The following is a 24,236-nucleotide window of genomic DNA, read 5'->3' as shown; positions in this document are numbered from 1 at the left end:
TGCAAAAATTTCAACGTTTGGTCAACTTTGACTCGACCGAAATGGTCGAGATACGCAATTGTAAGCTAAAAATATTTCATTCTAGTAATATTCAATCATTTACCTTTATTGTGCAACAAATTGGAAGTCTCTAGCACAATATTTTGATTTATGGTGAATTTATGAAATAAACTTTTTCCTTACGTCCGCACGGTAACTCTTCCGAAAAAACCATAAATTTTTTCGTGCGATTGTCGTAATGTTTGCACCATTTTAAATTAGCCATTACATAAAGTTTTATATATGAAAATGTGTGCAATTTCATGTATAATACAACAAAAAACCTTTGGTTGTAGCTTTTATCAGTTTTGAAATATTTTCATATAAATAACGATAGAAAAAATTCGTCCTTCGGTCAACTTTAACTCAACCGAAATGGTAGAAAACTGCAATTGTAAGCTACAACACTTACAGTCTAGTAATATTCAATCAATTACCTTCATTTTGCAACAAACGGGAAGTCTCCAGCACAATATTTTGATTTTTAGTGAATTTTTGAAAACAGCTTTTTTTTTACGTCCGCTCGTTAAGAATTCATGCATCATTTTGTGATAATATTTTCTCTGTGTTGCCTTGATCGTTTTACAATGTGTTATATACCAAAATTATCACAATTTAGTGTACAATAAAAAAAAAATTAACTCATTAGCTTTACCCATTTTGCTCACAGCGCGATTTGTATACAATTATATATGAAATTTTTTTTCGCGCTGTCATATATCCCAATATTTATATATGATAATGATATTTTTTTCATTTCTGATGGTCGCATACTAAACTTCAGGCAATGACAAAAAAAGGAGCCAAAAATGAACTCTTAATCTTGAAAACTAAGCGTGCTGTGATTTTTTGAAAAAAAAAAAATTTTTCCGCTTCGGCGCTCACTCGTGAATGCCACCGGCATATGGCAGACAATTTTTAAAATACCGCTTCGGCGTTTAAGGGCTAATTGAGATTCAACTACTATGAGAACTTCTGTCTTGCCATCAGGGACCTCAGTCTCTAGAAGGCAATTGACCAGCGTCTGGTGGCCGCATGCCTTGAGAGAATCATCATCTTGTCTCCCAACATCGGTGGCGAACAAGATAGACGATTTGTATGGTTTCTCGGCATAACCCTTCAAAAAGCGAGTATCATGTGACTACGTCTCGGATGCATGACGGCTCACACTGAGCGCAGTCAGTCGGCAGCTGTTGAAGAGTCCGAGATCGTCATGAGCTATGCTGTGGAATTTGTATTGGTTGATCCAGATCAGTCATTAATTTGTCCTATTGGCGTGTTGCTGTACCCATAAGGATCGACACCCACCATGGAGTGTCGGTGTCTTTATCCGCTGCGGACTGCCATTGCAGAAGTGTCCGATGACACGTCTTTCTCCGAATATTACGAGACCGTGAGAGACTTCTCTGCAGTTGGATAGTCCAGTGGATGGGTACTTGTCATCACTCCGAAGAATATGGTGGACAGGAAGATAGATAAGGTCTCATTGCAACCATATTTATCTTTCCCTTCAGGCCTGCTCACAGGTCCTTGGAACCTCATTTCCTTGGACCAGTGGTGGATGCTTGCAGGTTGTTTTTGCTTACCCAGCTCCTTCAAGAGGACAAGTTGCATCTCGCCTATGGTGTGCTGTTCTAGAGGTAAGAAGGATGCGAGAGTGACTGGCCTCTCCACCTTCCCAACCTCGTCCTTCCACTCCTCTTCCTTCGGGTTGAGGATAGGAATCAAACTTACACTGGCTGGTCGGGCGATTGATGGGGTAAGCTTACACATAGAGCATCCTTTTTATGTTTCTTATCAGAATCATAGAAGCAATCCCGCTCCTTCCTCTAGCAAGGGGAGGAAGGAGACTGGCAATAATGCAAACCCTTCCAGAACTTTGCATTAATGCCTCCAACTCTAAATATTCCTCACAGAATATTTAGATGAGTTACGATTCCTCACTCATTTCGAAAAGGCCCAGAAGTCTGACTCTTGATCATGCAGCTCCTATACTCTGATCAAGTTGTCAGGGGCAGGGCACTCCTCCTCGCTCTTACGACCAGGAGGAGTGGCCTAGGTGCGCAAAACTCCAGTCAGTTGTAGAGGCTCACTCATATTCCTCCCACCAATCAGTGAGTCTTCCTTATGTAAAGGACCGAGGGTTTGTATATCGTGTAGGAACAAATCACAATTTTTGGAAGTAAATTGTATTTTTCCTAACTATACAAACCTGAGGTCCTTTACATATATGCCCACCTCATGCCACCCCTCAATCTGAACCTGGGCCGAAAGGCAAAATGGAGTGTTTATATCCGATGGCCTACCCGCCTGCCACACAGTAGTTACTGCCTAACCACCTTGTTCAAGAATTTAACACCATAATTCCAGCTACACCGAAAGTAATTCCTTATGTAAAGAACCTCAGGTTTGTATAGTTAGGAAAAATACAATTTACTTTCAAAAATTGTGATTTTTTGGTTCTCATTAAGTGGTTGGAACAGATCCCCCACCAATAACCGGGGACTGCCTGTACTGTTTGTGTCTTGTGATTAAATGTAGTATGGTTGCTTGTTCCGGTACGTATACAAACCCTCGGTCCTTTAACAATAGGAATGGTACTTAGCAGCAGCTGAACCAGTCGTAAGCTTCGAACAAGGGAGTTCGGTAGTTAACTGCTTGTCCCGCAGTTTGCGGTCAGCTCGACTGCGAGGATAGGAGTCACTTTGCTTTCGGCTGCCGACGGAGACAGACATGTTGTTCGCCTCTCTGCCCGCTATCGTCATATGCTTTGTGTGCTTCACTGCGTGAAGATTTTCTTTTGGCTTTTTCTATTAGTACTGTGATTGTGCAAAAGGATACGTAAATACGTGTGTTTTTTTGTGTTTTCATAGTGTTTGAACTTCGCTGTGGAATCCCGAGAACCGGAGAGACCCTCATGCCCCCCCATCAGCCGCAGATTGTGCCCTGGTGTGGAGGGCCGTAAGTGTGGGGCCTTTCGGTCCTCTGTTGAGGTTGACCCTCATGAGTTTTGTACTCGATGTAGAGGGCGAGATTGCTCTCGTACCGAGACGTGATGTATGTGTTTCTTGGTTGGAGGAGCAGTGGGAGCGCTATTGGGGGAGTCGTCGTCGGATTCTCCGATTGCTTCCCTGGTCACAGACACGTCTTCCTCTTTCTTCCCTCTATCTCAGCTCCCTCATATGGATCCTTCCCCTTCGGGGGAAGTATCTCGTTCCTTCTCTTCGCTCGATCAGTCAAGCGTAGAGGGGGTGTTGAGGTACCCCGACATCCAGCTGTATTTGGGGTCTTCTGTTCGCTCGGGTTGGGATCTTCTCCCCCCCCTTTACTAACCCGACTCTGTTCCCTTCTTCACGTTTGCTTGCCACAGGTGACAATCTTGGCCGGGCCTGGTACTTACTGGGGCTCCAGGGGACACCGACGATTCAAGGGCTGCTGAGTCACCTTGCCCACCACCACTACAACGACGGTATCCACGCCTGGCTACGCTGCGCCACCGCACCTGGTGTACACACAGCACGTAGCCACGGTGACCCCGACAGCCGCTGTGCAGACGCCGCTGACGGAGGTGAGGAAGCCCGCTGTGACGCCGCCACCTGGTTTTGCCGCTCTCGCCTCAGCCCCTGACTTCCGGTGTCCTAAGAGCTCTCCGCTGGACCTGCCACCTGTGTATAGGATGCCGCTAGTTCCTGCCCCGCCTCCTGTTCCTGTCCACTCTGCCGCTCCAGTTCCAGTACCAGTTCCTGCCGCCGTTGTTCCTGCTCATGGTGTTGCTGCTCCCACCCCATGTCCTTCCGGACAGGTGCAGTCGGGCCCTGTTACTTCCGCAACTGCCCCGGCTCCGTCCTGGATGGAAGACCTGATGGTGGTCCTGAAGAAGCTGACGAAGAAGAAGAGGAGGAAGGTGTCGTCGTCGTCATCATCGTCTTCTTCGTTGTCGTCGTCGTCATCATTGTCTTCTTCGTCATCGTCTGCCGCCGCTTCCTCTTCAACTTCTAGGGCCCCACAGCCTAAGAAGAAGGTCGCCTCCTCCCCCCTTAAGAAGGCTCACTCTGAGACTTCTAAGGGTCCTTCCCACTCCAGTGGGAAGGTTGGGGCTTCCGCAAGGAAGAAGACGGGGACCGGAGAAGCACCGGCTAACACTGGTACCTCTTCGCCTGGTGCCAGAGCTCTGCCTCGGCGCCAGGTACCGTCTCAGCCTCTCGTTCGCGAGAGGTACTGTGTGTACGGTCGCCCACCGGTGACCGTGCAGCCAAGAACCAGGCAACTGAGTCCACTCGGCGCCAGGATCCAGGCACGGGGCGGAAGTGATCCAGGTGACTCCCACCAGGCCAGCGATCGCTCTCATAGCAAGCTGCAGGTACCCAGGTTTAACGCAACAGTCCCAGCCGGGTCGCGGGCTGAGGCAAGGAAGCGGTCCCCTCGGTCGCCTGAACCAGCCTCGGCTGGTCCAAGCGACATGGCGCACCGTGAGGACAGGCCTCGATCCCACTGCGACAGCGGACTCTGCCGGTCCCCTGACCGCCGCTCCCACCAGGACCGGGCGGAGAGGGGGACTAGCAGCAGCTCTTCTGACGCTTGGGACCGTCGCCGCTGTTCTCAGTCCAGCCGCTCAACTAGGCCTGCAGCTCGATCGCCACCGCGGGTTGGCGACCGCCTGCAGCCCCCTCAGCACACTGGTTCTGCCGGTGGGCGTGGGGAGAGCGGCAGGTCTTCCTCTCCTATCCATTCAACTTCCCCGGGCTTCCCCTCGCGATCTCCCCACGACGCCCTATGAACCTGGCACGGTCCTCAGATCGACCAGATCATATGCGCAAGTGGCAGGAGGAGACCATGAAGTGTCTGTTGTGGTTCCTCCTGTGGCAGGAGGAGGTTCTCGGGAGGCGTTCTCGCTGGACGGGCTTGATGGTCCATCTCCGCAGGATGCAGTCACTCCCGAGATCCAGAGGTCGTTTTCAGAGGTTATTGCGCTGATTCCTCAGTACAACGATCTCGGGGAAGGATCGCCGCTCCCACCGTCCGAGCCCACATTGGGTTTGGAGTCGTTCTGGGGTCCCAAAAAGGAACCCAGGACGACAGTGGGTCTGCCACAATCAGCCTTGGCTGACAGTGTGCTGAGCCAGGTGGACGCTCTTGTCTCCGGACAGGAGGGTTCGCTTCAGTCCGGTAGGTCATCCAAGCTCCTTCCCCACCTCTACCACGACAGAGGAGATTCTACGTGCCTTCAGAAGATCCTCTGCCGCCCAAACAGGTTAACCCGGAGCTGGCTAGGCTAACTCTGGGGGTGTCTCTGCAGCAGCTCCTGTCGGAGAACCTCTGGTTCTCACAGTAAGAGGCACTTGCCTTGGACTCTACCGCTATGGCAGCATTCCAAGCAGTCTCCTGCCTCGACCTGTGGTCCCTCACAGTGTCGAAAACCGCGGCCTCCTTGGGGAAATATCACTCCTGAAGGGGATCTGGCTTTTGTGAGACTGTGCCAGTCTGGAGGTAGGGCCATCTCCTACCTGGCCCACCAGATGGCTAACCTGTGGGCCAACCTGGTTCTTCGGCGTAGGGACGCTGTCCTCACCCGAGTGACCAGGGCGGCTGGGCGAGAGGCGGCATTGGGTCTTAGCAATGGACCGGTGCGGAGTTCCTCTTCTCTCTTCCCCAGAGAGATGGTGGACGCTGCGGTGGAACAACAGCACACTGATGACAGTGACCATCTGGTCCACCAGGCAGTCTCAAAGGTGGCTGGGTAACCTCGAGCGACTGCGGCTAAGCCAAAGAGTTTAGCTAGCGCTTCCTCTGCGGCTAAGACGATTGCTTCGTTGAAGCAGAGAGGAAAGACTATGCCTTCGACTTCTTCGGTAAGGAGCAACCGTAACCAGCCCTCCTCACAGTCCTTCTCTCGAGGAGGATCTGGGAAGAAGAAGCCGAAGAGAGGCAGGAAACGCTAGGGACAGCGTTCTCCCTCACCTGCTGCCGGAAGTGGGGGGGGGGGGGGGGGGGGGGGCGTGCCTGGTGAGCCATTGGGCAACATGGCAGCGCTACGGAGCAGAGACCAGGATAGTGAACATTCTTTGGGAGGGATATTTACTACCCTTCGAGTCTCGGCCACCCCTCACCTCCAACCCGTTCCATCTTCAGACGTACGTTCCTGGTTCGTCCAAGGACGTAGCGCTTCAGCAGGAAGTAGAAGCCATGCTGAGCAAACATGCTGTGGAGATCGTATGGGATCAGTCGCCGGGCTTCTACAGTCAACTTTTCCTGGTGGAGAAGTCCTCGGGGGCCTGGTGCATGGTGATAGATTTCTCTCCTTTGAACTGATTCGTTCACCAGACTCGGCTCACGATGGAAACAGCACGATCAGTGCTCGATTCCATCAGGGAGAACGACTTCATGCTTTCTGTGGATCTGAAGGACGCGTATTTCCAGATATCCATCCATCAATCCTCCAGGAAGTACCTCCGCTTCATCCTCGACGGGACGGTGTACCAATTCAGGGCACTTTGTTTCGGTCTCTCAACTGCCCCACAGGTGTTCACGCTGGTGTCGACTTGGGCCCACTCGGTAGGGATACGTATTCTGAGGTATCTCGACGAATGGCTAGTCTTGGCGAGCTCCCGCTCGCAGTTGCTACAGGACAGGGACCGACTCCTCGAATTCTGCTGCGATCTGGGGATCGTAGTGAATTACGGATGAAGTACCTGGGCATGCTGATCGACACGGTAGCAGGGCGAGTCTTCCCCGCAGATTCGCGGATCAGCAGGTTCAGGGAGGCAGCAAGACAGTTCCTGTCTCGACAGGAGCAGCCAGCTCAACAGTGGCAGGTTGTGATCGGTCACCTGTCGTTTCTCGAGAAGTTAGTTCCTCACGGACGTCTTCACCTGCGGTCTTTTCAGTGGAGACTAAAGGAGTGTTGGTCACAGGCAAGAGACCCGCCTTTCTTCTCCGTGTCCCTCACGGTGGAGGTGAGGCAGGACCTAGCCTGGTGGCTGGACGACGGGAACCTCGTGTTGAATCAAGGTTTGACCAGAAATTCAGTTTTCATACAATCAACTTACCTGGCAGATATATACATAGCTAAGACTCCGTCGTCCCCGACAGAAATTCAAATTTCGCGCCACTCGCTACAGGTAGGTCAGGTGATCTACCGGCCTGCCCTGGGTGGCAGGACTAGGAACCATTCCCGTTTTCTATCATATTTTCTCTGTTTCCGGTGGTATCAACATTGTTGTTACTACCTCCTGACTGGAATTCGCTTTTCAAGGCAATTGATCATCTTTATTGGACTTTTTGGTGACGTACCTGGATCGTTGTTTTGGCATTCGCTACTGTGGACTGGATTTGGACTTGCTTTTGATTTTTCTTCAAGAATGTCTGATTCAAATGGTTGTGTGAGAGTGTATGTGAATGTAGGCTGCAAGGTGAGGATACCGAAGGCTTCGGTTGATCCTCACACTGTATGCCGTAAATGTAGAGGTTTTGACTGTTCTTTGACTAACACCTGTCATGAGTGTGAGAGGTTGAATGTTGAGGAATGGAAGACTCTAACTTCTTATCTGAAGAAGTTAGAGAGGGATAGAGTGAGAAGGGCTGCATCTAAGAGTGCGGGTAGTACAAGGCCTATTGAGCCTTTTAACGATTCTAACCCTTCTTTAAACTATGCATATGATTCTAATTCTGTATCAGGGCCCTCACAAGCTTTGCATTCAGATTCGGCCTCAGAAATCGCTGATCTGAAAGCTACACTTCAGAGGATGAAATCCAAAATGGCTGCCATGAAAGGTAAGGATTGTGATAGTGACACATTTAGTGAAGTGAGTGCCCCCAGTGTTGTGGAGGGGGCGTCTGACCGTCTCTGCGACGCTCCCAGGCCTAGACCTCTTTCAAGCTCCCATGCCCAGAGGAGAAGAAAAGTCGAAAGCCTTACGGAGGTTGTGGAGAATTCCCCCCGGTCAGGCGTCCCTTCAGCAGGCTCTGTAGCTCGACAGACTGCTCAGGATCGCTATAGAAAAAGCGTCCTCCGAGAGTGCTTCTCTTCGTCCACTTCTCCCTCACCTAAACGAGGGTGGAAGGATTCGGACCTTTCCAGGCCCCTGAAAAGGCACTGGAAAGAACCTGTATTGGATTCTAGCCCTGAACGCTTTTCTGAAGAAGCGCCTCCCTCGATCAAGAAAGCTAAGAGGGTTTTGACGTCTCCTGGCTTTGACAAAACTCCTTCGAGGTCTCCCTCTCCCGTTGAAGAGGACGCCGGAGAGGCTTCCAAGAGGATTCTCTTGGCTGTCCAAGAACAGTTATCCGCCTTGGTTGGAGTTCTTTCGAAGGATCCTCCTCGTAGGAAGGATGTGAGGCTTCCTGTCAAGAAGTCTCGTTTTCCTTCTCCCGCCAGGAGTGAGGCTCCTGTGAGACGTGAGGCGTCTTCTAGGCGTGAGATGTCTCCTGATACTGAGCTGTACGCCAGATATGGAGCGCCAAACAAGCACGAGGCGCCAGCCAAGCGCGAGTTTTCTATCAGACGAGAAGCGTCTTATAGAATTGAAGCGTTGGATAAGTGCGAGCAGCCTAACAGGCGCGAGGATTTAGCCAGACGTGAGACGTCTGCCAAGCGAGCAGTGTCAGCCAAGCGCGAGGATTCAGCCAGGCGCGAGGCGCCAGACAAGCGTCATCCAAACAGGGATGAAGCGCCAGAGAGGCGCGAGGCGCCAACCAGGCGCGAGACGTCTGCTTTGATTCATAGGGGCTCCGTACACGCTCTTAGCCCCTCTCCAATTAGGAGTTTGTCTCCCGCAGAGAGAGAAATTGGGGAGGAAGACCCAGACTTGAAGTTGAATTCTCCTTCTGATCCTTTCTTGGAAGAGGACTCAGAAGACGAGACTCACGGCAGAGAAGGGCTGTCCAACTACAAGGTTTAGACAGCTCTCCTTCTTCAGGAATACGGAGATGCCTTGACCTCTGCCGCTCCTCCTTCTCCACGCTCCCTTTTTTCGTGCTCCAAGACGCCAAAGTCGTCGTCTTTTCTGAAGATGAGGCCGACGATTTCTATGAAGAGAGCTCTTCAGTCTCTGGATAGCTGGATGCTAACCAAAAAGGAGTTAGTTAGAACGGTGTTCTTCATGCCTCCCGCTAGACTTACGGGCAAGAGAGGTATTTGGTACCAGACTGGGGAGAATATAAGTCTCTCTCTCCCAGCTTCGACTGAAGCTGACTTTTCCAGTCTGGTAGACGCATCCAGGAGACATAGCCTACATAATGCACGAATAACTTGGGGTCTTTCGGAGCTGGATCATCTCCTCAAGGGACTCTTCCATGTTTTGGAAGTCTTCAACTTCCTGGATTGGTCCCTTGGGGTGATGGCCAAGAAGGCCCATGCCTCGGAAGGCCTCGATCCGGACGTACTCCTCTCGATCTTGTCGTTTATTGACAAGGCGGTACAGGACGGCTCAGGGGAAGTCTCTTCTTTATTTGGAGCCGGTCTATTGAAGAAGAGGTCTGTTTTTAGCGCTTTTCTGACAAAAGCAGTATCTCATTCTCAAAGGGCAGCATTGTTATTCGCTCCCAGGTCTGACTTTTTGTTCCCTTCGCAGTTGGTGAGGGACATTTCCCGTTCGCTGACGGAGAAAGCGACACAGGATCTCCTTCAGTCGTCCAGGAAAAAGAGACCAGTGGGGGTGGGAGAGAAGAAAGGTGCTAATACGCCTCTGCAGCCCTTTCGAGGAGGTCCTCCCTCTAGAGCTCCCTCAAAAAGGAAAGCGACTGAGAGTAGAGGTAGAGCTTCTTTCCGTCCCTTTAAAAGGGGAAAGTGAAGCTGCGTTCCTCCAAACACCAGTAGGTGCCAGGCTCATGGGATTTGCGGAAGCCTGGACACTCATCGATACAGACGCTTAGTCAATGTCTGTTCTACAGAAAGGATACCTCATTCCTTTCTTGGACAATCCTCCCCTAACTTCAACTCCGCGGGAATTGTCCGCCAATTACAAGGACCCTGTGCTGAAAGATACTCTTCAACGAATGGTGGATCAGATGTGGGACAAGAGAGCAATAGAACTAGTGCTGGATCAAAGTTCCCCAGGGTTTTACAATCGCCTTTTCTTGGTTGCGAAAGCCTCGGGGGGCTGGAGACCAGTTCTAGACGTCAGCTCTCTGAACAAATTTGTTCAGAAACAGAAGTTCTCCATGGAGACTTCTGCGTCAGTCCTTGCGGCTCTTCGCCAAGGGGATTGGATGGTTTCTCTGGATCTCCAAGATGCCTATTTTCACGTCCCGATTCATCCTTCGTCGAAGAAGTACCTCCGTTTCATGACCGGGGGAAGGATCTTCCAATTCAGAGCCTTGTGTTTCGGCCTTTCCACTGCTCCTCAGGTCTTCACAAGCCTGATGAAAAATGTGGCGAGATAGCTTCACCTGAAAGATATCAGTATCTCTCTGTACCTAGACGACTGGCTCATCAGAGCAAAATCAGAGAGACAGTGTTTGGAGGACCTTGCTTTGACACTAAACCTGATCAAGACCTTAGGATTACTCGTGAACCTCGAGAAGTCCCAACTGATCCCCAGCCAGAACTTGGTCTATCTGGGGATTCAGTTGGGTTCTCGGGGTTTTCGAGTATTTCCTTCTCAAGAGAGACTAACGAGAGGCTTAGAGAAAGTCTCTCTCTTCTTAGGGAAAAAACGTACTTCGGCGAGGGAATGGTTGAGCCTTTTAGGGACCCTTTCCTCGCTCAAACAGTTCTTTCCTCTAGGAAGACTTCATCTCCGTCCTCTTCAGTTCTTCCTCAGAAGATCGTGGAACATGAAGACAGGACTTCTTTCGGACAGTTTTCCCATTCCAGTAATGATGAGACGCCACTTGGAATGGTGGTTGCCCCCACTGAAGGAGAACAAGGGTACTTCCCTAGAGACTCAGAACCCGAACCTTGTATTGTTTTCCGACGCGTCGGAAAAAGGTTGGGGAGCAACCTTGGGAAAGAGAGAGGTGTCAGGCACCTGGAATGCACTTCAAGTGTCCTGGCACATAAATTGCAAAGAACTGTTTGCCGTACACCTGGCCCTAAAGAGCTGCGAGCCTTTAGTGATGAACAAGGTAGTCCAAGTGAATGCGGACAACACAACCGCCCTACCCTACATTCGAAAGCAAGGAGGGACACACTCGTATGCCCTATACGAACTCACAAGAGACCTTCTTTTGTGGACATCCCAGAGGAACATCTCCCTCTTGACGAGGTTTGTTCAAGGAGTAAGGAACGTGAGGGCAGACAGGCTGAGCAGGAGGAACCAGGTCCTTCACACCGAATGGACCCTCCACTCAGAAGTTTGTCGGAGTCTCTGGTCTCTTTGGGGGACTCCTCATGTCGACCTCTTTGCCACGTTCCTCTCAAAAAGACTGGAAGTCTTTTGCTCAGTAGTAGAAGACCCCAGAGCTCTAACAGTAGACGCCTTCCTTCTAGATTGGTCTCATGTAGACGTATACACATTTCCCCCATTCAAGATTCTGGGGCAAGTGCTCAGGAAGTTTGTGACATCGAAGGGGACGAAAATGACCCTGATAGCCCCCTTTTGGCCAGCTCAAGAGTGGTTCACGGAGGTGCTGGAGTGGATGGTAGACTTCCCCAGATCCCTCCCACAAAAGATGGATCTTCTCAGACAACCACACTTCGAGAGGTTTCATCAAAACCTCCCCGCTCTCGCTCTGACTGCCTTTCGACTATCGAAAGACTTGTCAGAGCGAGAGGCTTTTCTCGCAAGGCTGCAAGCTCGATCGCTAGAGCCCGGAGAACTTCCACTATCCGAGTTTACCAGTCTAAGTGGGAAGTATTTAGAAGGTGGTGCAAGTCGAAGAAGTTGTCCTCCTCCAGTACCTCTGTAACAGAAATCGCCGACTTTCTGTTATTCTTGAGAGAGGAATCTCGTCTCTCCGTAGCCACTATAAAGGGCTATAGGAGTATGCTTTCGGCCGTCTTTAGAAATAGAGGCCTAGATCTGGCAAATAATAGAGATCTACACGATCAGGTTAGATCTTTTGAGACCATTAAGTCTAAGAATACATCTCCCCCTAACTGGAACCTCGACGTGGTCCTGAAGTTCTTGTCCTCGGGAAGATTCGAACCTCTGCATATGGCCTCGTTTCGTGACCTAACGAGAAAATGTTTGTTTCTTTTGTCACTGGCGACAGCTAAGAGAGTTAGTGAACTGCACGCCCTTAGTGATAAAGTGGCATTCAAACTAGACTCGGCCATCTGTTCATTCAAAGCTTTATTTCTGGCGAAGAATGAAATCCTTCGAATCCTTGGCCGAGAAACTTCGAAGTTAAAGGCTTATTGGGTCTCGCCGGCAGGGAAACGTAGAGGTCTCTTTGCCCAGTAAGGGCTCTAAAGTTTTACATGCAGAGAAAGAAACAGTTGGGAGGTTCTAGACAAGGTCTCTGGTGCTCGGTGAAGGATCCTTCAAGACCTATGTCCAAAACGGCTTTAGCCTTTTTTGTTAGGAACGTCATTACCGACTCTCATAAGGCTTGCACGGATGACTCTTTGAAACTCCTGAGAGTGAGAGCTCATGAGGTGAGAGCAGTAGCTACGTCTCTCTCTTTTCAGAGAAATATGTCACTAAAGAATATCTTGGAAGCGACATATTGGAGGTGTAATTCAGTGTTTGCTTCTCACTATTTAAAGGACGTTCGTGTGACCTACGAGAAATGTTTTTCTTTAGGTCCTTTCGTGTCTGCGGGCACAATCCTGGGTACAGGAGCTAACACCAATCCTTTAAATGATGCATAAGTCTAATAGATATGTTCTAGACTTCTGCTGAACAGGTGTCAGGTGGTGCTGCACGGGCGGCCAGTCACTTTCGTTCAGTAAGGAACTCTTGTGATATCTTTTATTAGATGAGTATCATTAAATTTTTTTTTTGAAAATTGATGTGTGCGTGTGTAATTTGGTTTGGAGTTATGGTTGTTGTGAAGAGTTTGGGGATAACTCGGAGCAATTATTAATACTAACATGGTGGTTAGGATCAGGTGGTCGGGATTGGTTGTGTGCTCCTTCATAAGGTGTGTTGTCATATAAGTGGATCAGCACCCATTGACAAAGTCCTTTCAGGCTCTGCCGAGTAAGTGGATAAGACCCCTTCGGCAGACCCACAAGAACTCTTGGCCATAGATCACATATCTCGCTAAAGTTTCTTGAGGTGATGCAGACTCCTGGGCTACAGCCACAAAGTCTACCACCTATCAGGTAGGAACCAAGGTTTTTTGTACCTACAACATATGTTGTTTACCTGTCTATTCCAGAAGTAGCTCTCTTACCCTCCACCGAAGGGTGCCAATCAGCTATGTATATATCTGACAGGTAAGTTGATTGTATGAAAATGATATTGTTATGATACAATAAAGTTTCATACATACTTACCTGGCAGATATATACGATTAGGGCCCACCCAGCCTCCCCGCAAGGAGACAGTTGGAAGAGAGAAAATATGATAGAAAACGGGAATGGTTCCTAGTCCTGCCACCCAGGGCAGGCCGGTAGATCACCTGACCTACCTGTAGCGAGTGGCGCGAAATTTGAATTTCTGTCGGGGACGACGGAGTTTTAGCTATGTATATATCTGCCAAGTAAGTATGAATGAAACTTTATTGTATCATAACAATATCATTTTAATTGTGAGCACTGTGGTCCAGTCCTGATTAGGCGCCAGTGGTGTTTTGTGGACGAGTCTTGGCCTTTCTTTGAAAAGGCATGTAGCAGATGCGGACCGGTCTTCTCCGCTGACCTGTAAAAGGTTCAGAGAACCTTCCCACAGCCCTCAGCCTTCTTGTGGTAGAATGCCAGTACTTGGCCTCCAAGTGCCCTTCCTCTAGTCGTAAGTACCCATCTCCGATCTCATCGGAAGAGGAAGACATGGATTAGAACACAGCTCTCTCAGCGTGTCCAGCCCTGCTGCTGTATTTGCTGCTAAGCTTTCCTGACTTTTTTACTCTTATGGCCCCAGATTTGCCCGTTTCCACCTTGATGTTGAGTAACCAGCCTGTTGACTCTTCCAGGCTCCTTAAGATGGTTCTTTCATCACCTTCTAGGAAGGCATTGTGCAAAATGAAAGGTTGGCTCTCAGAGAAGAGAGAGCCAGGGAAGGCCTCTTTTGGTTTTCCTCTTTTTTAGCTGTCATGCAGGAGGTATTTGTCATATGCCACAAAAGAAGCACCTTCTTTGGCAGTTGCTGCCTCCTCCCAGGGGGACTTCTCTGGGCTCATTAACTCGTCACATAGGTCTGCTCTTTCGTTGGTGAAGGTGATATTCTCATAGATGGAGCTTGATCACTTACTGAAGAATATTTCTAAGGTTTTTATGGTCTTGAGTTTTTTAGGTAGGTGAGTTGGAGCTCATGTGAAGAGTTCCAAGACAACTCTACTTTACCAGAAGAGTGTGCTGAGGACTGGCTTTGTGTCCTGTCACGCACGGACAAGGGCATCAGAGATAACTCTAATATCATTACTTTTATTGTGATGATTTATTGTAGTTTTGTTCATGAGTATGGCTCATATATTTCCAGTAAGAGATTTTCGAATAGGTCTAGATTTTGATTTTGCCCACAGCTACACTCTTTTTGATAAATGTGATTTTAGTCATTGGAATGTATTTGTTTTGTATGCAGTTCTAATTATGTGCGATATAATTGATATTATTGAAATATATTTCTATTTTTATAGGTATTAAGAGGGAACCAGGCACTGATCTTCAAGGTCCACTGCCAAGGGCTTTTTCTGCTAATGAATTTGCTGAACCAAAACAAGAACCCTTTGAAGAGAGACGAGGTGAGAAGCGGCAAGCATCCAACCAGCGAGGACCCCCAGATTCCAAGAGATGTCGTCCTGAAAGTGCTGATAAACATACAGATGATGCTCCATATCATGATAAAGAGGCAGTGATTCTTGACTGGCGTAAGTTAGCTTTAGTATAAGTTTTTCTTTTGGTGAAGCAAAGAAATTGCTTTTATAATTGTATATTGTATAATTGGTGTTACGCAGAACATCTGCCTATGGAATGTTTCATTCAGTGATCAGTTTGTGACTTACATTTCTACAAAATAGTGATCCAGGCAGTACTCAATGCTACACTAGTCTTGTGAAATTTTAAACTTCATTTGATCATCTTGGAATTATAGCATTGATAAATTTAATAAAACTTGCCTTAAATTCATTGTGATGTATTTATTCATTTATTTATGAATAGGGATGCCATGTGATATGTGACTTTTACTCCACAGACAACCGTGATTTGAGTTTGATCATAGATAAGGAGACCTTCTTGAGTGCAAAACCTATGACTTCAGAAGATTTTGCTTATGCGTGGCATGGAGTTCGTGCTAGATATGGCTTCCTGCGTGGTCGCTTATTCTATGAGGTTAAAGTAAAAGATCACTTGGCAGTTCCTCACCTTGAAGGGGAAGAACATCCTCACATTGTACGATGTGGGTGGTCCATTGATGATGCTGGAATGACGCTTGGAGAGGAACCCTTCAGCTATGGTTATGATGGAACAGCAAAGGCATCCACAGATTTGAAAATCAAAGTAAGATATGACTTGGAAAAATTGTATGGTTTTTGCACTAGTTTACTACCAAGATTATAGAATAAGAAACTTTTACTATGGGGTTCTAATCCATGAGGCATTTTTATCATGCCTAAGGATAAATAGTATGTGGTAAACTTTTCTACTTGTACAGGGATTGCCAGATTGATTTCCTAGGTAAGAAAGGGAAATTCAAGAAGAGCAATGTCAAAGAACACAGACAAATAAGGTTACTGAGACCATTTGGAACAGTTGAAAAGTAAGAGACTGGAAACAGTATAGTTGGTGTGAGACAAATGGTGCAAAGAACTCGTAGTACTATTTGTAGTGGGTCATTCAAGGGAAATTTTTACAAAACAATCCAAGTTTAATAATAACCAATATTGTTCTACAGGATTATGGACAGCCCTTCGGCAAAGGTGATGTCATAGGCTGCTTTTTGGACATGGATTCGGAGCCCATCACCATGTCATTTAGTGTGAATGGGAAGAATTTTGGGAAGTGCTACGAAGTGTCTCGTCATAGCCTACGGGGAAAGGCTTTGTTTCCTCACATCTTGACCAAGAATTGTACTTTCAAAGTTTGTACCTGGAATTTTTAAAGTTTTATTGTTCATTTTCGTCTAGGAAAGTTACAAGTTAACGTTTCCTTGTTTGTTCCTTCTTGGGTTTATACAAGAAATATATTTTACATTATTTATATATAAAGCATTTAATATTTACGGGAAGTTTGAAGTTGTTATAGGTTACCTATCTTGCCATTTTTTACATTCTGTTTTTTTGTGAATCATTAGGCTGTTGAATTTCTACTATATTTCTTCTTATAGACCTAAACATATTTGCTTCCTGTTTACTGCCCTGTAACTTAGTCATTGTTTGTTATTCTTTATTTAAAAATTTTTAAGAACTGTTATACTTGCTCTCATTAAGAGGATGTAGATTTGCCTGGGAAGTGTAGGGGCTTTTTAAGTTGAGTGTGTTTCATAGGGCAATGGTACAGGTTAAAAATACAATCCAGTGAGTTTGGCACAAAAATATGTAAACTGTTATTTTATTCTCGACAAATTGTTTTTTCTAGGATGCTTCACCACAGAACACTCAACACAATGTACCTTTTTCACATGAGGCCAAATGCATTTTATTCCAACAGGTGAACTTTGGCTCAGAGTATCCGTGTTTCCAGCCCATGGCAAGATATAGATTTGTTGGTCAGATTCCTCTAGTGGAGAGGGTGTTGGGTTCACAGGGTCCTCAGACACGACAGGATTCTGAAGTAGGTATTCCCATTGTAAACTGCTTTTCATATGGTTTGAAATATTTATTTTAGGTCATTTATTTCTCAAAAGACTTTCATTATAGCAGATTTAAGTTGAGTAGTAATAAGTCATTACCATTGTTCATCCAAGGGAAATAACAAGGCTTTGAGGTTAGTTTCTAGAAAACCTTATTTTAAATATGTGCAGCCAGAGTGACATTGTAATTTATGACAGGTGGTATGAAATATTTGTTTTAAAAATATTTTTTAAATCACATTCTGAACTTTGAAATTCGCAGTGATGCTTCTATTGTTTTATTGTAGGTGACTAGCCCCACCCACTTTGGGGAAAGAATAGGTACAACAAAGCTGAAATGCTCAATTCTTTTCTGCCAGTTCAGTTCATGACTGAACATCAGTTTTGTGAGTACCATTATCTTGGAATTATGGTAACTGTATGGTTGTACAGGTAATGTTCGAGTTATGATAATTCATCGTATACAATAATCCGATTTTATGATTGGGTCAGCAAATACTGATACAACAGTGTTTTGAAAATATTTTTTAATTTCGCTCATAACGGGTGCACCCCAGCAGCGTACAACCAAGCAGCCAGAGAGACAGACTAAATTACAAAAGCCTAACTTTATCCCATCTAGTTAAATAAGTTTAAAAAAAAAAACAGCAAAAGAGAATTATCAACGTTTTGTTTTAACATTTTACTCATTTGGTAAATGTGTACAGCCATGAACAACCTAACAAGAAACAACGTTTTGCTAAGTGCAACCGAATTGGATGACAACATCCGATTTGGCTCGTATTTCAACCATCGTACGATAGTAACAATTACCGAAGTTATGTTATAAATGACTTTGTGTATAATAGGACTGATATATTTTTAGGTACTAATTTTGTTTGCTAATGATCAAGATTAGCAGAAAACATATTGATAAATTTAAAGTTGTAGCTGAAGCTGAGAACACTTTTCGAGCTGCTAATGACTGTTATTGTGCATCAGTAAAGGGGGGTTTACACGGTCAAACGGTTCGTTGAATGCAGTTCGACAGACGTGTTTGAAGTGATGTTTGAACATGTGAATGGGGTATTTTGTATATACTTACCCAGTAATTATATAGCTATCGTTTCCAACGTTCGGTAGCCTAATTCAAATTTTGCGGGTAGCGCTTCGATTGTTCATCGTAGACGTAACAGTGCCGTCCCCCAACTGTAATACTAGGAACAACTTAGCAAAATATTTCATTCTGTTTCTTGCCGCGCGTTTTCTGGTTATATCACCGGATTTCGGTAGTGTTACACAACCACCGGAACGCATCCGTAGCCTCAAGCAGGATGAATCTTGTCCTTTGTTTGTTTTATTCAAATTATCATCAAGCCGGATATTTGTATTCTCCGGCAATAGTCCTTGAATGTTGTGGGGGTTTCTTTAAGCCCACATCATGCAGGAAGGTAAAAGGAATTGAGGAGAGTGCCTGGCTCAAGGAAACACCATGTTTTTGTTGTGAAACTCTAATTTTATTAAAACAACTTAACTCTTAAGTAAACATAATAACAGGTACATTGTGAAAATTTAGTTGCTTAATTCATACTCGTAAATGTGTTAACTTGTAAATATCAAATACTAAATTACTTGTACTTCAATATAGCACTTCAAGTAAGAAAAACAGGAGGAAACACTTAATAAACAAAAAACAGAAAAAACATTGGAACCTGAGTGTATGAAAGAAAATGGCAGTGCTATTTCAGGTACACTATAAGAAAACTTCTCTCAAGTAAATATGCAGAAAACCACCTTTCTAAATTCAACAAATGTAACTGCATTCAATTAGGCCAAGTACTATTGTATATAAGTTTTACTGAATGGGCTTATGCTATGTGCAAGTAGTTGTTAATAATTGCCGTAAGTAATCATGATTTTATACATCATTCCTTTAGGCCAAGCTTTTGTTTATTTTGTTTATCGGCCATTGATCATTAGCCTGACACTGGTTATAATTACCTTAAATAATTCTTGAATGTTATTCCATTCTTGTATCATAGAACCTTTGCACTTATTATTTACTTACTGGGATTAGGCTACATGCAAGTCCCGGTTTATAATTACCTTTTAAAAGTAATTCGTGAAGGTTACATGATTCCCTTAGATTAGACGTACCTTGCTTTTGGGATTTTGTTTACCAGCCATAGGCTATTAGTCACAAGCCAATGGTAAGTATAGTTACCTTAACCCTTAAACGCCGAAGCGGTAAAAAAAAAAATGTCTCCCATGTGCCGGAAGTGTTTCAGAGTGAGCGCGGAAGCGGAAAAAATATTTTTTTCAAAAAATCACAGCGCGCTTAGTTTTTAAGATTAAGAGTTCATTTTTGGCTCCTTTTTTTGTCATTGGCTGAAGTTTAGTATGCAACCATCAGAAATGAAAAAAATTATCATTATCATATATAAATAATGTGATATATGATAGCGCAAAAACGAAATTTCATATATAATTGTATTCAAATCGCGCTGTGCGCAAAACGGTTGAAGGTAACGAGTTACTTCTTTTTTCGTTGTAATGTACACTAAATTGCGATCATTTTGGTATATAACTCATCGTAAAACGATAAAAGCAACACAGAGAAAATATTATCACAAAATAATGCATGAATTCGTAACGCACAGACGTAAACAAATATTTTTTTTCAAAAATTCACCATAAATCTAAATATTGTCCTAGAGACTTCCAATTTCTTTCAAAATGAAGAAAAATGATTGAATATTACTATACTGTAAGAATATTAACTTACAAATGCAGTTTTCGACCATATCTGACTAGGTAAAGTTGACCGAATGTCGAATTTTTTATATATATTTTTTTTATATGCAATTATTTCGGAAATAAGAAAAGCTACAACCTTCAAATATTTTTCGTTTTATTCTACATGAAATTGCGCACATTTTCATATATAAAACTCTATGAAATGCCTAATATAAAACGGAGCAAATATTCCGAGAATGGAACATACGCATTTCGGAGATTTGTGGCGGAGAATCCGCGCGCGGAGGGAAGGAAAGATTTTTTTTTAAATTCACCATAAATCTAAATAATGTGCTAGAGACTTCAAATTTGTTTCAAGATGAAGATAAATGACTGAATATTACTAGACTGTAAGAGTTTTAGCTTACAATTGCGTTTTTCGACCATTTCGGTAGAGTCAAAGTTGACCGAACGTGGTTTTTTTTCTATTTATCGTGATTTATATGCAAATATTTTAAAAATGAGAAAAGCTACAACCTTCAATTATTTATTGTTGTATTCTACATGAAATTGCGCACATTTTCATATATAAAACTTTATGCAATGGCTAATTTAAAATGGTGCAAACATTACCACAATCGCACGTATGATTTTTTTCGGAAGAGTTACCGCGCGGACGTAAAGAAAATGTTATTTTTTTCATAAATTCACCATAAATCGAAATATTGTGCTAGAGACTTCCAATTTGTTGCAAACTGAAGGTAAATGCTTGAATATTACTAGAATATAAGCGGTTTAGCTTACAATTGCGTTTTTCGACCCTTTCGGTAGAGTCAAAGTTGACCGAAGGTTGAAAATTTGTCACTTATCATTTTTAATATGAAAATATTTCAAAATTGATAAAAGCTACAACCATGGGTTGTTTTTAGTTGTATTGTGCATGAAATTGCACACATTTTCATATATAAAACTTTATGTAACGGCTAATTTAAAATGGTGCAAACATTACCACAATCGCATGTATGATTTTTTCGGAAGAGTTATAGCTCGGACGTAAGGAAAAAGTTTTTTCATAAATTCACCATAAATCGAAATATTGTGCTAGAGACTTCCAATTAGTTGCAAAATTAAGTTAAATGATTGAATATTACTAAAATATTAGAGTTTTAGCTTACAATTGCGTTTTTCTACCATTTCGATAGTGTCAAAGGTTGAAATTTGGCACTTATCGTTATTTATATGAAAATATCTCAAAACTGATAAAAGCTACAATCATGAATATTTTTTTGTTGTATTCTTCATAAAAATGCGCACATTTTCATATATAATACTCCATGTAATGGCTAATTTAAAATGGTACAAAAATTATGTCAAAGTGACGAAATAATTTCCGAGATGTGTCACAGATACTTTTTAGTGCGGCAAGAAAGAAATTCGCGCTTGCGCGCCTGCGTAACGATTGTAAACAAAACAACACCTTGATCCGTGAACTCCCAGCATCCCCCAAGGCGCGTGATTCAAGAGTTTTTGGCTGGTAGGCCTAAAAGTATTTTTCCGCTAATTTTTTAAAAACTTTTGTATGTTGACGTAAAATACGTCCAGTCGGCACCCGAGAGACAAAAAATGTTGACGTAAAATACGTCCAGTCGGCATTTAAGGGTTAAAGTAATTTGTGAATGTACAGACATTCTTTTATGCCAAACGGTTGCATTGGCCAATACGCATTTTAGTTTACAGTGTTTGCGACACTCATCACTTTCCTTTGCAGAGACAAAGTGTGGAGGTTGAAAGTATTAACCCTTTAACGCCGACTGGATGTATTTTACGTCGACATTTTTTGTCTCTCGGGTGCTGACTGGACGTATTTTACGTCGACATACAAAAGTTTTTTTTAAAATTCGCGGAAAAATACTTTTAGGCCTACCAGCCGAAAACTCTTGAATCACGTGCCTTGGGGGATGCTGGGAGTTCACAGATCAAGGTGTTGTTTTGTTTACAATCGTTACGCAGGCCCGCAAGCGCAAATTTCTTTCTTGCCGCACTAAAAAGTATCTGTGACATCTCGGAAATTATTTCGTCACTTTGACATAATTTTTGTACCATTTTAAATTAGCCGTTACATGGAGTATTATATATGAAAATGTGTGCATTTTTATGTATAATACAACAAATAAATACTCATGATTGTAGCTTTTATCAGTTTTGAGATATTTTCATATAAATAACGATAAGTGCCAAAATTTCAACCTTCGGTCAACTTTGACTCTACCGAAATGGTCGAAAAACGGAATTGTAAGCTAAAACTCTTATATTTTAGTAATATTCAATCATTTACCTTCATTTTGCAACTAATTGGAAGTCTCTAGCACAATATTTTGATTTATGGTGAATTTATGAACAAACTTTTTCCTTACGTCTGCGTGGTAACTCTTCCGAAAAAAATCATACATGCGATTGTGGTAATGTTTGCACCATTTTAAAATTAGCCGTTACATAAAGTTTTATATATGGAAATGTGCGCAATTTCACGCACAATACAACTAAAACAACCCATGGTTGTAGCTTTTATCAATTTTGAAATATTTTCATATAAAAAATGATAAGTGACAAATTTTCAACCTTCGGTCAACTTTGACTCTACCGAAAGGGTCGAAAAACGCAATTGTAAGCTAAAACGCTTATATTCTAGTAATATTCAATCATTTACCTTCATTTTGCAACAAATTGGAAGTCTCTAGCACAATATTTCGATTTATGGTGAATTTATGAAAAAAATAAAATTTTCTTTACGTCAGCGTGGGGTAACTCTTCCGAAAAAATCATACATGCGATTGTGGTAATGTTTGCACCATTTTAAATTAGCCGTTACATAAAGTTTTATATATGAAAATGTGCACAATTTCATGTAGAATACAACAAAAAATAATTGAAGGTAGTAGCTTTTCCCATTTTTGAAATATTTGCATATAAATCACGATAAATAGAAAAAAAAAACCACGTTCGGTCAACTTTGACTCTACCGAAATGGTCGAAAAACGCAATTGTAAGCTAAAACTCTTACAGTCTAGTAATATTCAGTCATTTATCTTCATCTTGAAACAAATTTGAAGTCTCTAGCACAATATTTAGATTTATGGTGCATTTAAAAAAAAACTTTCCTTCCCTCCGCGCGCGGATTCTCCGCCACAAATCTCCGAAATGCGTACGTCCCATTCTCGGAATATTTGCTCCGTTTCATATTAGGCATTTCATAGAGTTTTATATATGAAAATGTGCGTAATTTCATGTAGAATAAAACGAAAAATATTTGAAGGTTGTAGCTTTTCTAATTTCCAAAATAATTGCATATAAAAAAAACATATAAAAAAATTCGACATTCAGTCAACTTTAACTCGTCAGATATGGTCAAAAACTGCAATTGTAAGCTAATACTCTTACAGTATAGTAGTATTCAATCATTTGTCTTCATTTTGAAAGAAATTGGAAGTCTCTAGGACAATATTTAGATTTATGGTGAATTTTAGAAAAACATATTTGTTTATGTCCGCGAGTTACGAATTCATGCATTATTTTGTGATAATATTTTCTCTGTGTTGCTTTTATCGTTTTACAATGTGTTATATACCAAAATGATCGCAATTTAGTTTACATTACAACGAAAAAAAGTAACTTGTTACCTTTAACCGTTTTGCACACAGCGCGATTTGAATACAATTATATATGAAATTTTGTTTTTGCGCTATCATATATTGCATTATTTATATATGATAATGATCATTTTTTTCATTTCTGATGGTTGCATACTAAACTTCAGCCAATGACAAAAAAAGGAGCCAAAAATGAACTCTTAAAAAATATTTTTTCTGCTTCCGCGCTCACTCCGAAACACCTCCGGCACACGGGAGACAATTTTTATTTTACCGCTTCGGCGTTTAAGGGTTAAGGAGAGAATGATGTTAATGTTTGCCTCAGGAGGCTTTTGGGGGAGAAGGCTTACAGGGCCTCGGCATACGGAGAAGGCTTACATGGCCTCAGCGTACGGAGGTATTTTCCTGGCATCACGCAGATGTGAACGTTCCACATTTAACCCGATAGCATCGAGCTCACATGTCGCTCTGGAGCACAGGCGGCCACTCGAGTCATGTAGACTTGAACACAGGCCACTCGAGTCAATTAGCGGGGCAAGTAATCGGTTACTGATTTAGATTTGAGCACAGGCCACTCGAATTAATTAGCAGGGCACGTAATTGGTCACTGATTGCTATTGCTTTCATTCATGATAATTTTTAAAATTATTTCTTTCTGGTTAATCGTTTATTCATAAATTTTTGTTTATATTAGAGTTGAATTTGCTTTGAGACTTAATATGAAAAAGTTTGGTGATATAAACACATATGTATACAGTAGACCCCCCGTATTCGCGTTCTCCAGATTCGCGGACTCACACATTCGCGGATTTCTCTCGGGAACGTTTCCCTGCATTATTCGCGGAAAATTCGCGGTATTTTTCTATGATAAATATCCACAAATTCCTGGTTATTTTGATGAATTTCATCATAAATTGCACTTTTTGTGATAAAACTATTAAAAAAACCATGTAGGAAAATTTTTATTGGGTTTTTCTTGAGTTTTAACTAACAAAATAGG

General features: G+C 43.5%; 1 protein-coding gene across 2 annotated transcripts in view; it reads left to right on the top strand.

The window, feature by feature from the left end:
- Positions 1–24,236, top strand: part of LOC135205787 (tigger transposable element-derived protein 1-like) — a 119,539-nt gene that overhangs the window by 37,563 nt on the left and 57,740 nt on the right. For both annotated transcript variants that reach the window (XM_064236927.1, XM_064236926.1), the window contains exons 3-6: positions 14,722–14,952; positions 15,279–15,583; positions 15,978–16,163; positions 16,733–16,855. In XM_064236927.1, the coding sequence (XP_064092997.1) occupies positions 14,722–14,952; positions 15,279–15,583; positions 15,978–16,163; positions 16,733–16,855 (845 nt within the window). The remainder of the gene's footprint in view (positions 1–14,721; positions 14,953–15,278; positions 15,584–15,977; positions 16,164–16,732; positions 16,856–24,236) is intronic.

The sequence above is a fragment of the Macrobrachium nipponense genome, chromosome 24 (assembly GCF_015104395.2).
Source record: "Macrobrachium nipponense isolate FS-2020 chromosome 24, ASM1510439v2, whole genome shotgun sequence".
Classification (NCBI taxonomy): Eukaryota; Metazoa; Arthropoda; class Malacostraca; order Decapoda; family Palaemonidae; genus Macrobrachium; species Macrobrachium nipponense.
This window is presented reverse-complemented; position numbering and strand designations above follow the sequence as displayed.